The 13,044-nt window shown below is 42.8% G+C and overlaps 1 protein-coding gene across 2 annotated transcripts in view; it reads right to left on the bottom strand.

Annotated features, from left to right (window-relative positions):
* LOC149321299 (mitochondrial S-adenosylmethionine carrier protein-like) overlaps nucleotides 1-13,044 on the bottom strand; it is a 180,788-nt gene continuing 167,744 nt past the window's right edge. For both annotated transcript variants that reach the window (XM_089519193.1, XM_089519200.1), the window contains one exon: nucleotides 1-4,173. In XM_089519193.1, the coding sequence (XP_089375319.1) occupies nucleotides 4,077-4,173 (97 nt within the window). In that variant the 3' untranslated portion in view covers nucleotides 1-4,076. The remainder of the gene's footprint in view (nucleotides 4,174-13,044) is intronic.

Genomic DNA, 13,044 nt, shown 5'->3' with positions numbered 1-13,044 from the left:
CATTCATACTTTATTCGAGAAAGCAGTAGATCAGACATAGACTAGTCATAAAATAGACTTGAGGTACAGAGATAATTGTAGGAACAGCTTTAGTTCCTTTTTTGTCTCACTGTCAGACTGGTTTATTCCAAATTCTGCAAACGACAGCTAGAATTCATAGTTTTTTGTTGGTTTTTCAGGCTATGTGGCCATGTTCTAGAAGAGTTTGTTTCTGATGTTTTGCCAGCATTTGTGGCTGGCATCTTCAGGGAATGCTGGCATACTGTGTGACCCTGGGTTGGGAGGAGTGATTTCCATGTTAATCTGTGTATTGTTTAGATAATATACACACACAAATCCTATTTGCATATCCTCCCACCCTGAGGCCTTGTCATTCAACAGAACAATACATAGATTAGCATGGATATCACTCCTCCCAACCCAGGGCCACACAGTGTGTGTGTGTGTGTGTGTGTGTGTGTATCCCACTCACTTCCATGCCAGCATTCTCTGAAGATGGCAGCCACAGATGCTGGAGAAACATCAGAAACAAACTCTTCTAGAACATTGTCACATAGCCAGAAAAAAACCTATGGATACCTGCCATGAAAGCCTTCTATTTCACTGCTAGAATTTACTTGGGGACTTAGGTCTTTACAAATAGATGTCTATGGGAAATATTACTGAGCAGTTCCACAATGTCCATATTCAGCAAGGGGTTGCTGCTATTTTACTATATAGGCGAGTTAGTACATCAGGATGGATGCACATTGGGACCTGATACACAACAGTACTGACAAGCAATGGAACCACTGTACAATGGGACCAATAGACACCTGGAATGAAGTGCATCAAGTCACTGGCTAGGGAGTGCTGATGCACACTGATGCTTTCCAATTTGCACTGGAACACTTGCCATTGTCCCATTCTTTATCTTTGCCTCTGCAATTCATTAAGAGGGTTTCTTAGCCCTTTGGCTATGTAGCTAAGTACTAGATATGTAAAGCTATGTAGCATAGACCACAACAAAGAATCCCAGTCTATTTTAATAATAAGCTTGTCCTTATAAGGCTCCTGAACAATTACACATTTATCTCCTTGATAGAATATCATTGCCGAAAAGACAGTACACAACCAAGTATGAAATAAGGAGAATGAGCAAACAACAGTAATCTTTCTGGTAGAAATGGGGAAAGATTGTGAAATCCTAGAGCCAACAAGGGCATTTTAGTATCTGTTTGAAAATCTCATCCGGTTTTAATGAATGTGATTACTGGCACCTTGTGTCTCTACTAAAAGATATTCATGGAGAAGAAATTTTGATATTGTAGAAATTTTAATTGTTACTTATGTCTATGGGGGGGAGGAAACTTTGTCCCGCAACCTTAAATCTTGTTTTCTCTAATAGAACATTCTGTGCTTATACATTTGGACCACTGGTGTAGTGGAACCAGGGCTCACAGGATCAAGTGATAGCAATTTTTGAGTAGCAGAAATACTGGCATCATCTTCCATTTCATCCCCACAAGATATCCTTGTCACCTCATAGCTTAGCTGTAACTTTCACAATAACAGAGAGAGGATAGATTTGGCAAAACGTAGAAACCAGACAATTTCCCCATCAGTAAATGTGAAAGGAGAGATCTCGGTGAACATGTCATTACTTCCAGGCTTAAATTTCGTACTCTGGACAAATTCAGTTTCTTAGCCTGCAGAACTGAGCATGGGTCCTGAAAATTTGAGGTGTACTTGAAAGCCTTTGCTGAATTACAGAAAGGAAAGAGGGTGCAGAGCAAATCACATCATGTGCTGCTCACCACCACCTCCACATCAAGGGCAATTGATCATTTGGATTTTGTCATTCTTGTCTCCTGAAGGACCTGGGTGTGAAGAACATGTTCCCGCCACAAAGCACTAGTCATAGCTTAATGTGAGCCAGGAATGAGGTTGGAACACTTAAGACAGGACAAAATATCATCTCTTTAACAGCCTGGAAAAAGAACATCTGATCCCTTGCAGAGTGACTCTCTTCACCAGATTGTAAGAGAAGACAGTTGGAATGTAAGTGGACTACAAAAAAGGAGAGGTTGCAAGGTAGCATGTATTCAAGCCATGCCATACTATCCCCTCTTTCTCTGTTGCTTCACTTGCCTCCTAAGTCAGTATCCTGTGACCACTGAGCATGGCCATTCACACTAGGTAGTATAGGGAAAGAACTGTAAGTGGAGGGACCTTCTTAAGATTTTATGTGGTCCAGGAAGCCTTAAGGCCCCAGAAGACTATTGTTTGGTGCTATTTTTTCTACCTACCTAATCTGGGAATTAATTCACTATTAGGTTCAAGGAAGGTGATAGTCAAAAACACATGGTTTCCACATAAGCTGTGCCACCCCTCACTTTGTTCACCTCTACAGAATAAAAGACCTCTTGAACATATGTACACCATCCTTATACATGTCAATTTAACAATGTAGCCCAATAGTCACTCAATTGGGAGCAATCCCCGAGTTCAATGGGACAGACTTCAAAGCAGACATCTGTAAGATGATGGATTCAGGCAGCTGATCCAGACTTGCGTTCTCTTTAAAGTAATCCAGTTGAAATCAAAGGGAAGATTTATTCAAGTCCTAATGATTTCAACTGCTTGTAAGTTGGAAACAACTTAAAAGCACACAACACACACAACTGTAAGCTACTGGTTCTACTTAAATTGGGATCTCACACCCTGACTCCACCATCTTATACAAGTATCTGCTTGGAGTTACATCCCCTTGAACTTGGTGGAGCACACCCCTAGTAAGATTGTGGTCATGAGCAGAGCCACTAGTATCAGTGGGACTTGAAGTAGTCATGATGTAAGTCTGGAATCAGCCTCTTAGTGGAATAAGCTCACTAATTTCACTAGGGGAAGGGAGCATTCAACACACCCATGCAGCCAGGATGAATGGAGCAGCACTTCTCACATCCCAGGCTGCTTTTGAAATTCTTCCCAAAGCTTCAAGACCTGTTTATCAAGGAGAGCTCTAAAAACCCAAAATGAATTTGCTCTACAACTCTGGAGAGCACGCTACAAACTGCCACCCATCATTCACCCACCCACTCACTCACTCAGGAGCAGTCCAACTAATGTGAATGTTGCTATCTTAGAAGCAAGGCAGTGAATTGCAGCCTTTTCATTCAAGTGAGGAAAAGCATCCTTTCCGGGCCCATTCTTTATTCTCGCCCCCTGGCAGCCATCCTCTTTTTTTTCCTGGTGTGTGAGACTAGGCTGAAGTAGAACCAAAGGGTGGGAACGAAAAAGGAAAACCAGGGCTTTGTTTCTTTTTCATAGGCAACATTGTTAGACAGTAAAATAATACAACATTGTACTTTTACTGGAGAAATCTGAGTCTAATTAAAAAAGGCAGCCTTGCTTATCCAAGCAAGAATGCTTGCTATGCACCTGCAGGTATGAACAGTGGTCTAAACTTTCCAAATGGGGTTCAGAAAAGAAACAAATGGCCTTTTCCCCTTACGTAGACATTTTTGAAAAAGAAACCCTCACAGAGCCTCTTCCGTCTGTCCCTTGGAGCATAGCAGGCCCAGCCTTTGGAAATGCAAACAGGGCAGTCCTCCTCAATGCCATGATTCCGGTGCCACATTTGAAGGAAGTCTCCTTTGATTTGTGCCATATTATGCAGGCCATGTTCTTCTTGTTTGCACATCATTCTCCCTAAACAAGTTCTAATAATGATGCCTTTCAGGCACAAGGCTGGAGCGCATAAAATGAGCCGCATGCTCCCCAAAATTTGCCTTTCTTGGCACACTCCTTCCAATGACCTCACCACTAGAACAGGGGTTTCCATACACGGAAATTTTATATTAGAGAAACAGAATTAAGGGGTTTCTTTTTCTTTTTTTAAATAGAGAGAATAGAGTCCAGGCTGTTGAACAGCTGTGAAGCCACAGGAGGCAGGATGGGGAGTGGGATGGTTGAAGGGGGGGGGGGGCGGGAGAAAAATTGTGGGAAAGCAAATGAATAACTTTCTTTTCTATTTTTTCCTCATCTGCAGGGGCAAGAAGAGAAGAGAGCTGTTTTCTTCAAGCCCAAGAGCCAATTCACAAAAGCAAACTGCGGATCTTGTCATACATCCCAAGAAAGATAAAACCTCCAAGACTAATGGCAGACATTCGAGGGACAATGCCTGCAAACAACCTGAAAAGACAGAAAGAAAAAAAAGAAAGAAGGTAAAAGTTAACTTAAACCTGCTACGAAGCTGCATAGAAAGGCTTGGCTAGCATGTTCAAATGAATGTGTACAATTCCACCCAAACTCTTTAGATGAACTTGGAAAAGTTATTGTTCTGAGCTATGCCTCCTCAAATCCCCCAGCCAGCATGGAGTCCAAATAAATAAGCTCTAGAAAATCTCTGCTCCTTCCTGAGGCACTCTGTACATGTCAGACTAGTGGCACACCTGCAATCTCTCTCTCTCTATTCTAAGAGAAGGAAGAGAACACCCCAGAGAACGAAAAAGTGACTACGATAACAAGAATTTCCCCAGCTAGCACTTATTTATTTAATTTATATGCCGTCTTTCCCCTGGATTGGGACCCAAGTGGCTCCAAAGACGGAAACCAACCAAAACCTACTCATACAATTCTAAAAACGCTTAAAACTGTCACGATTAAAACAATATAAAATTATTTTAAAACTTTGTTGTTGTGTGCCCAAGTTGTTTCTGACTTACAGAGACCCTAAAGCAAACCTATCATGGAATTTTCTTGGAGGTTTTTTTCAGAGAGGGTTTGCCATTGCCTTCCACTGAGGCTGAGAGTATGTGACTTGCCCAAGGTCACCCAGGCACCCATACTATAAAAGGGCTTTATGGTCACACCAGCATTCAAAAGCTGGTCTCCAAAGTTTAAAAATTAAATAAAACACAAACTCATTTTTAAAAGCCTACTTGGCACAGTTACACATTAAAAATCTGCTTAAGCAGAAAGTTTTTTGGCCTGTTGGTGAAAGGAAAAAAGTGAGGGAGCCAGCCTAGCCTCCTGTGGAAGGCTCTCTCTTGTGTCCTCATCAAGTGATCCTATGATGGTGGTGAGACCGAAAGAAACTCTCCCCCTGAAGGTCTTAGGGCTCTGGCAGGTTTGTATACTAGCTGGGGTATTCTGGTAGCTGTGCTAGTAAGTAGTAACGTTCCCCAGCTCTGCCCCTTGGTGGGGACTTTACTAAATGGCAGTTCTGGCATTCTAGGGTGGAGGACATAGCCCTTCTGAATCAAAGGGAGATTCATCACCTTCCTTCTGGTCCTCCAGACCAAACCAACTGTTGAAAGTCAAACAGTCAGCGAAAGTAGAGGAGGGAAGGGGAACAGCCTAGCCTCCCATGGAAGGGAGTTCCAGATGTTGGGAGCAGCCACCGAGAAGTCCCTCTCTCATGTCCTCACCAAGTGAGCCTGGGGTGGTGGTGGGACCAAGAAAAAGCCTTCCTCTATGTTGGAACAATGGATTTGAAAAGAGACTAATTGAGACAAGGTACTATAAAAAGGCTTAAATGCTTAAAATGGTAACAAACAATATATGCAACAGAATCATACAAAACCCATATATACAAAAGATACAAAATAAACCATAGTAATAATAGCAAACATAATAAGAAATAGCAAAGAATAATACAAACTATATAATACAATCAAATAACACAAGTATAATGCAACAGAAAAGAAGGCTAAGAATAGAGTGAACAAAAGAGGGAGAGAGAGAGGCTCACTACAATGCTAGCCTTATTAAGGCTCAAAAGTTTATTAGAGCTATACATATACAGCTGTGGGTCATCTGTGTTCTCAGTAGCTCTCCATTAACCCTGTCATGGTTATTAATCCTATAATGGCTCAAGTGTAGAGCTTGTTACTATTCCAACACTCTAAACCTAACGGAGTTCTTTCAAGTTCATGTGGGGCCACTGTATATATTGGCCAGAGGATTTTGGGAGCTGTACGAGCTAGAAGTAACTTTTCTTATCTCTGCCTCTTGGTAAAGACTTTATTAAATGGCAGTTCTGGCATTGTAGAGTGAAGGATGTAGCCCTTCTGAAGCAAAGGGAGAGAGACAGAGAAATACAATGAAAGCCAACCACATCACCTTCTGTCAGGTCCTCCAGACCAAACCATCTGTTGAAAGTCAAGCTGTCAGGCAGAAAGGAGGGGGACCTGGGGCTGAGTCACATGAGGACTTAGGTAGCCTTCTCTCTCTGGAAAGTAGCCAATGAAGTCTCTCCCTCACAGGAGGACCTTTCCCTTCCAACACAAGCTTTCTGCTTAAAACATGAACCTAGTCATTCTTGCAAATTTGTCCAAGAAACAATTTTTCAATGGACATCCCTCTAAGGGGAAGTGGGGAAATATATTTTCAAATCTGTGTGGACATCACATCAGTAGTCACCCTATCCTTCCCAAAACCTGGAAGAGGTTCTCCATAATTACAAGCATGTGGGGCCAATTGTAATCACTGAGTAAGATAATTTGGCATATGATTGGTAGTACGTCTCCAGAAATGAGCCACGGAAATGGAAATAGATTCTAAATGCTAAGCTCTGGCCCAAATCAAATCTCTGTCCATATATCTAAAGGCCTCTCCCTAAATCTGGGTTCCTGACAGACTGAGTTTTTGTTTCACACCTTAATGCAACTAGCAACAACTGTTCCCTCACTTTTAAAGGCTTTGATATGCCTACTGCATTCTGGATTTGGCAGTCAATGGCTGACACCCTGTTAATGCATACATAGGCATAAGACAACCTTATATCTGCATATATCTCTCCTTGCTCAGTACAGAAGTTGTAAAGATTGAGCAGCCCTTATCCAAAACGCTTGGAACCAGAAGTGTGTCAGAGTTGGTGTTTTGTTTTTTAAAATATTTGAATATAAGTAGCATGGTAGGTACCCATACTGTATTTGCAAGACGAGAGATGCAAAAATATGTGTAATGGTGGGAATATAAGTGTAGTTCTTGATGTGAAACTAAGCCTCCCACCATTTCACAGATCCTCCTGTCTCTCTCCTGCTGCATCTCTCTCCAACCTTGTGTCCAGAAACTTGATGTGAATGTAGGCAGTGGCAGCAACAACCAGCAGCTCAGAGCCAAGAGCAAAACAAACAGGAAAGACGAGGACAAGGACAGGGGGTCTTGCTTCATGCCTGGTAGTAACTTTTGATGTCGTGGGGAGAATGGGAAATGCCTGCATCCTCTGTTGGTGGTGCTCTGGGATACAGGCGCACTGAGGTGAGGAAGAATGGGAGTCAAATGTGAGGGGGCAGCCTGGTGTGTGTGTGCATGAGGGAGGGAGGGAGGGAGGGAGGGAGGGAGGGATGTCTATATCCTGCCTTGCAAAAAATGTATGTACTCTCCTACTTTTGTATTCCAAAATCCAAAATATTCCAAACTCAAAGCCTTAAAGTATCATGTCAAAAACGTTTGGCTTTTGGCGTACTTTGGATTTCAGATAAGAGATACTCAACCTGTATTCCCTTCTTTCCTCTGCACAGATCAAAACCTCCCTCCATACTTACTGCAGAGTCAATGCAGCTCCCTGCCACAGCTATTCTGTGCTTGGTGGAGAGCTGAGAGGATCCGAGAAGCATCTGACTATGTCCCCATAGTCATACCCAAAATGAATACACTCTCCACTGTGTCCTCCAGAGGACCCCAGCAGAGTCTCATAGATGGACACAAACTAATTACATTCTGTGGAGAATGTAATTAGTTTGTGTTCAGCGATGGGACACAGCCAAATGCTTCTTTCATCCCCCACCTTTCTGACCAGCCACAGAATGGCCAGTAGGCGGGGGCTCATGGGTGGATGAATGGCCAGCTGTAGCATAGTTCCACTTGCACAACTTTTACACTGTGCTGGACCATAGTGAATGGCAAGAGACTGAGGGAACTGCAGTCCAAAAACTTCTAGACATACGGTTCCCCATCCTTGGGTTAAACACAGTTCTGTACACACAGTCCTCCTGAACTTGCAAGATTTCAAAAACACAACACTACTCTGAACAATTCTTGCCAAGAAAACCCCAGATCCACTTTAGGGTCACCAAAAGTCGAAAGCAACTTGAAGGCACACAACAACAAACAAGAGGTACAACTGAGTTACACTGAAGTCAGCAGTGTAACTTGCTTCCCTATCCCACCAGCAGCAGTGTGACCATTTGTCACAATCAGTTAAAATACCATTACAGAATAATTCCAGAAGTTAGAAATCTTTTTGTCCTACCTCACCCTCAATATGTTACTTTCACTCTGTTTTTCCTTGCTGCCTCACTTGTCCTCAGTGCACTTTCTCATCCTCTACCCCAGTTCAGATTTTCCCTTTCTCAGCTATCCTTTCCAGCTCTTAACTCTTAATTCTCCCACTTTCAAATGTCTGAAGAGTTCAGGGATCCTGCCTAAAAAAGCATGACAAAGAACTACCTAGAGACCCTGAAGCCAAATATGTAGTGACTGAAGATGGTATTGCAAGGCCACAGATGGATTTTAATGAATTTGAATTAATTAATCGATTTCCAAAGCAAAAATAAGAGCACATACTAGTATCATTAAGGTACTAAACTCTTGGCATGCATGCCTCCAATGTTTGGAAATAATTCATCAGATTAACTTGCTATTTGATAATTCATTCTCTCTGTATTGTTTTTGTGGGAGGTTTTTTGTTTGTTTTGTTTGACTAATGAAAGACTAATGGCACTGTATCAAGGCTTTAATGTAATGAAGTTTGAAATCACAACAGGGTTTTTCACAATGTTATCAAGTGGACTGATTATTCATTTTGTGATGTGCTGCCTCATGCTCTGTCTTGCTCTTCAAGAAGTAAACCAGCAGTGTGTGTGTGTCACTCTATCCTTGTTTAAGGGAAAAAATATATATGAGTGTCTAGGGGGAGAACAGCTCATATAGACCTCAGACTGCCCCCAAATTGCCATCACCCTCCCTGCCCCACAGGACATACAAGGAGAATCATCCTTGCTCTCTTGTTTCTCACCTGAATTCAACCTGCTCACCAACCAGCATCTTCTCTGCAAGTTCCACCTCCTGCTTTTAGTCCTACCCTCTAGCGATAACAAGGAGTAAGTCTGGTCTGTGGCAGCCTTTCAGCTAAATTAAGGTTGCTGTTATGTCTTCCTCTAATTCTCTCTTCTTCAGGCTAATTATGCCCTCCTATTTCAACCACCATTCACAGGACTTGGTGTCCATTATTCTAGTCACTCTTTTCCAGTTTGACACTACTTTATAACTGCCATGGCTCAATGCTATGGAATTGTGGGAACTGTAGTTTTGTGTAAATTTAGCCTTCTCTGTCAGAGAGATCTGGCACCACAACAAGCTACAATGACCAGAATTCCATAGCATTGAGCCAGGGAAATTAAAGTGGTGTCAATCTGTAATGCAGATACAGCCGTTCTCTGGACCAGTATACAAAAAGATCTTGTAGGACCTTTGAGACTAAATGAGAGAAAGAAGTTGATGGTATGAACTTTTGTAGTTCATGCCTAGGCACAGAACTTTACTTCATGCATCCAATGAAGTAGACTTAAATCTATGAAAGCTCATACTGTATTACCAACCTTTTTCTCTCAATCAGTCTCCAAGATGCTACAAGTTCCCTCTGCATACTGCTGATTCGTATTCAGTCTGTGGTCCACTTCACGAGAGCAAGGCCCTTTTCACATCTATTACTGCCAAACCATCTTTCCCCCATTTTATATCTGTGGTGTTGGTTTTCTTTTAAAAATCTACATCTAAGATTTTGCATTTATGTTTATTGACTCTCATTTCGTTAGTTTCAGGCTACTGATATCAGTTCCTGGTTTAGATGTCTTTAAAAGGGGATTAGAAGGAAATCACACAAAATTCATGCAAGAAAAGCCTACCAATAGCTGTTTGTCACAATGGTTATATGGAACCACTATGTTTACAAGTAATGCAACTACCAAGTACCAGTTTCTGAAATGCAACAGAGAGCTCCCTTGTTTGTGGGTTTCCCAGAGGCATTTACTTGGGACACTGTGGGGAAACAGGATGCCAGGCTTGAGGTGGCTTTGGTTTAATCCAACAGAATTCCGCTAATCTTTTTGCATTTGCTTTATGCAGACTGGCCTGTCTTCACAGTCAGATACAGGATTATGTTAAGATACCCAAGTAACTTGCAATGGAAACACAGAGAAACCAAAATTAAAAAACCCACAAAACCCCACTAAGTCAACAATGGAAATTATGGCCTGATACAGACAGCCAAAATAAAGCTGCATCGAGTCACTTTGGAGATATGGTGTTTCAATGATGCATGCATCCTCAGAGTCCAGAAGCTGCACCAAAGCCACACTCCAATCCTAAGGACTGGAGTGCAGCATTGGTGCAGCTTCCAGACTCTTAGGACAGATGCATCAGTGAAACACCATATCTCCAAAGTGACTTGAAGCAGCTTTATTTTGGCTGTCTGTATAGGGCCCAAGTATGACTATTTTGGGCCTTTACATACTGTACTGTGTTTTCACGGACATCCCCAATGCCTGTGAATCACAAATAAGCATTTCCTCGGGTAGCAATTGTAGCATAGGAACAGAGCTTGTAAAAGTTACTTTTCTGGATTACAATTTCCAGAATAATTGCATCGTAGAGTTGGAAGGGGCTACAAGGACCATACAAAACTATATCACTCCTGAAAGATGCTTATTCAATCTCTCTTCAAAGACCTCCAAAGAAGAAGGGTCCACCACCCTTGGAGGCAGTCAATTCCACGGGAAAACAGCTCTTACAGCAAAGTTCTTAATGTTTAGGTAGAATCTCTTTTCTTATTTAAATCAATTGCTTAGTGTTCTAGCCTTTGCAGCAGAAAGCAAGCTGGCTTCATCATCTATTAACAACTCTGGTATTTAAAGATGGCTATCATGTCACCTCTCAGTCTTTTCTTCTTTAAGCTAAACATATCCAACTCCCTATTTTTCATAAGGCTTGCTTTCCAGACCTTTCAACATCATTCATCACCCTTCTCTGCACATGTTCCAACTTATCAATATCCTTTTTGAATTGTGGTGTCCAGAACTGACACACTACTCCAAATAAGGTCTGCACAAAACAGAATAGTGCTCCTCATGCAGGCCTAGAACAATACTGGCTTTTTAAGCTGTCACATCTTGACTTATGTTTACTTTGTGGTCAACTAAGATTCCTAGATCTTTTTCATATGTACTGCTTTTAAGCAAGGTGTCACCCATACTATATTGATACATTCTACAAGTATTATTTTTTGATAGTTGTAGTACCTTACATTTCTCCCTTTGAAATTAATTTCTTAGGCGCATTCCAGATGCCCCTATGGGGCGCCGTCGTTATGCACAAGGGGTGGCGCTTCCTGACGTGCCTTGCCCCTCGTGTGTAACAAGTACGTCAAAATGGCGGCGCCGCATGCAGATGGGCACTGCCATTTTGACGTCGCGGACTCACAGCGTCTGGACGTCGTGTGCCGGAAGTGGCGCCATGTGAGCCTCACGGCGCCTCTTCTGGGTCGCAGGAAGAAGCGCCATTTTGGCACTTCTTTCTTGCTGCACCCAGGAACCACGCGGTTTGATTACTGCGGTTCCCGGATGCAGCAACCGGCAGCGGCGCGAGACCGCCCGTTTTGGCCCGTCTGTAACGCATCATGGTTTTTCAATCTCTCAAGGTCATTTTAAATTCTGAGCCTCTCCCCTGGAGTATTTGTTACCCACTTAATTTGGTGTCATACCTTTTATTCTGGCAAGTCATTTACATAAAGATGTTGACCAACACGTGGTCCAGGAGAGAACCCCATTAATCACTTATTTCCAGGATGAAGAGCAACCATTAGTGAGCACTCTCTGAATTTGGTTGGTCAACAAGTTACGCATCCACCTAACGGTAGCACTGTCTGGTTCACATTTTGTAAGCTTGTCTGCAGAGATATCACAAGGGATCTTATCAAAAACCTTATTGAAATCAAGATAATAATAATAATAATAATAATAATAATAATAATAATAATAGCTTTATTTTTAGCCCGCCTTTCCTGGGATCAAGGCGGGTCACAACAGCCAAAAACACGATACAATCAATATACAAAAAAATAAAATACAAAAAATACAAAATCTCACAATATCTTACAACAGTTAAAATCCAGTTAAAATTTTTTTCCAACTAGCACAAGATTACAAGAACAATGAGGAGAGAGAAGGGGGCAACATGGAATGTTAGGGGTAAGCCTGCTGGAACAAAAAAGTTTTAAGCCCCTTTTTGAAGTGTTCCAGGGAGATGGCCGAGCAGAGCTCGGCCGGAAGCGAGTTCCAGAGGATGGGGCCCGAGATAGAAAAGGCCCTCTGAGTGGTGGTAGAATATCTTGCCTCTGGGACACATAACAATTGCTTCCCAGCAGATCTGACTGTGCGGGGCGGAATGTATGGGGAGAGGCGGTCCTCCAAGTACCCTGGGCCCAAGCCATATAGGGCTTTATAGGTAATAACCAACACCTTGTATTGTGCCCGGAAGCGAATAGGCAGCCAATGGAGATCTTTCAGAATTGGTGTTATGTGACTGGTCCTGGAAGAGCCAGTGACCAGTCTCGCTGCCATGTTTTGAACCAACTGAAGCTTCCGAGTATGGTACAAGGGTCGCTCCATGTAGAGCGCGTTACAGAAATCCAAACGAGAGGTTACCAGAGCATGTACCACCGTTTCAAGCTCCCCCCGGCCCAGGTAGGGTCGCAGCTGGCGTATCAGCCTAAGCTGATAACAAGTGCTCCTGACCGTCGCATCCACCTGGGATGTAAGATGGAGCGACGAGTCCAGAAGCACCCCCAGACTGCAAGCTGAGTCCTTCACAGGGAGCGTGATCCCGTTCAGGACAGGTGGACAAACAACCATTCCCGGGCCAGGAGAACCTATCACAAGCACTTCCGTTTTCTCTGGATTCAAACTGAGTCTGTTTTCTCTCATCCAGCCCATTACTGACTCCAGACAGGCATCCAGAGGAGAGATGCCATCCCTGGTCACTGCAGCAGCCGGAGGCACA

This window comes from Sceloporus occidentalis, unplaced genomic scaffold (genome assembly GCF_023333645.1).
Source record: "Sceloporus occidentalis isolate IW3139 unplaced genomic scaffold, rSceOcc1.0.p SCAF_1, whole genome shotgun sequence".
Taxonomy (NCBI): Eukaryota; Metazoa; Chordata; class Lepidosauria; order Squamata; family Phrynosomatidae; genus Sceloporus; species Sceloporus occidentalis.
The sequence above is the reverse complement of the archived record's forward strand: the minus strand, read 5'-3'. Positions and strand labels throughout refer to the sequence as shown.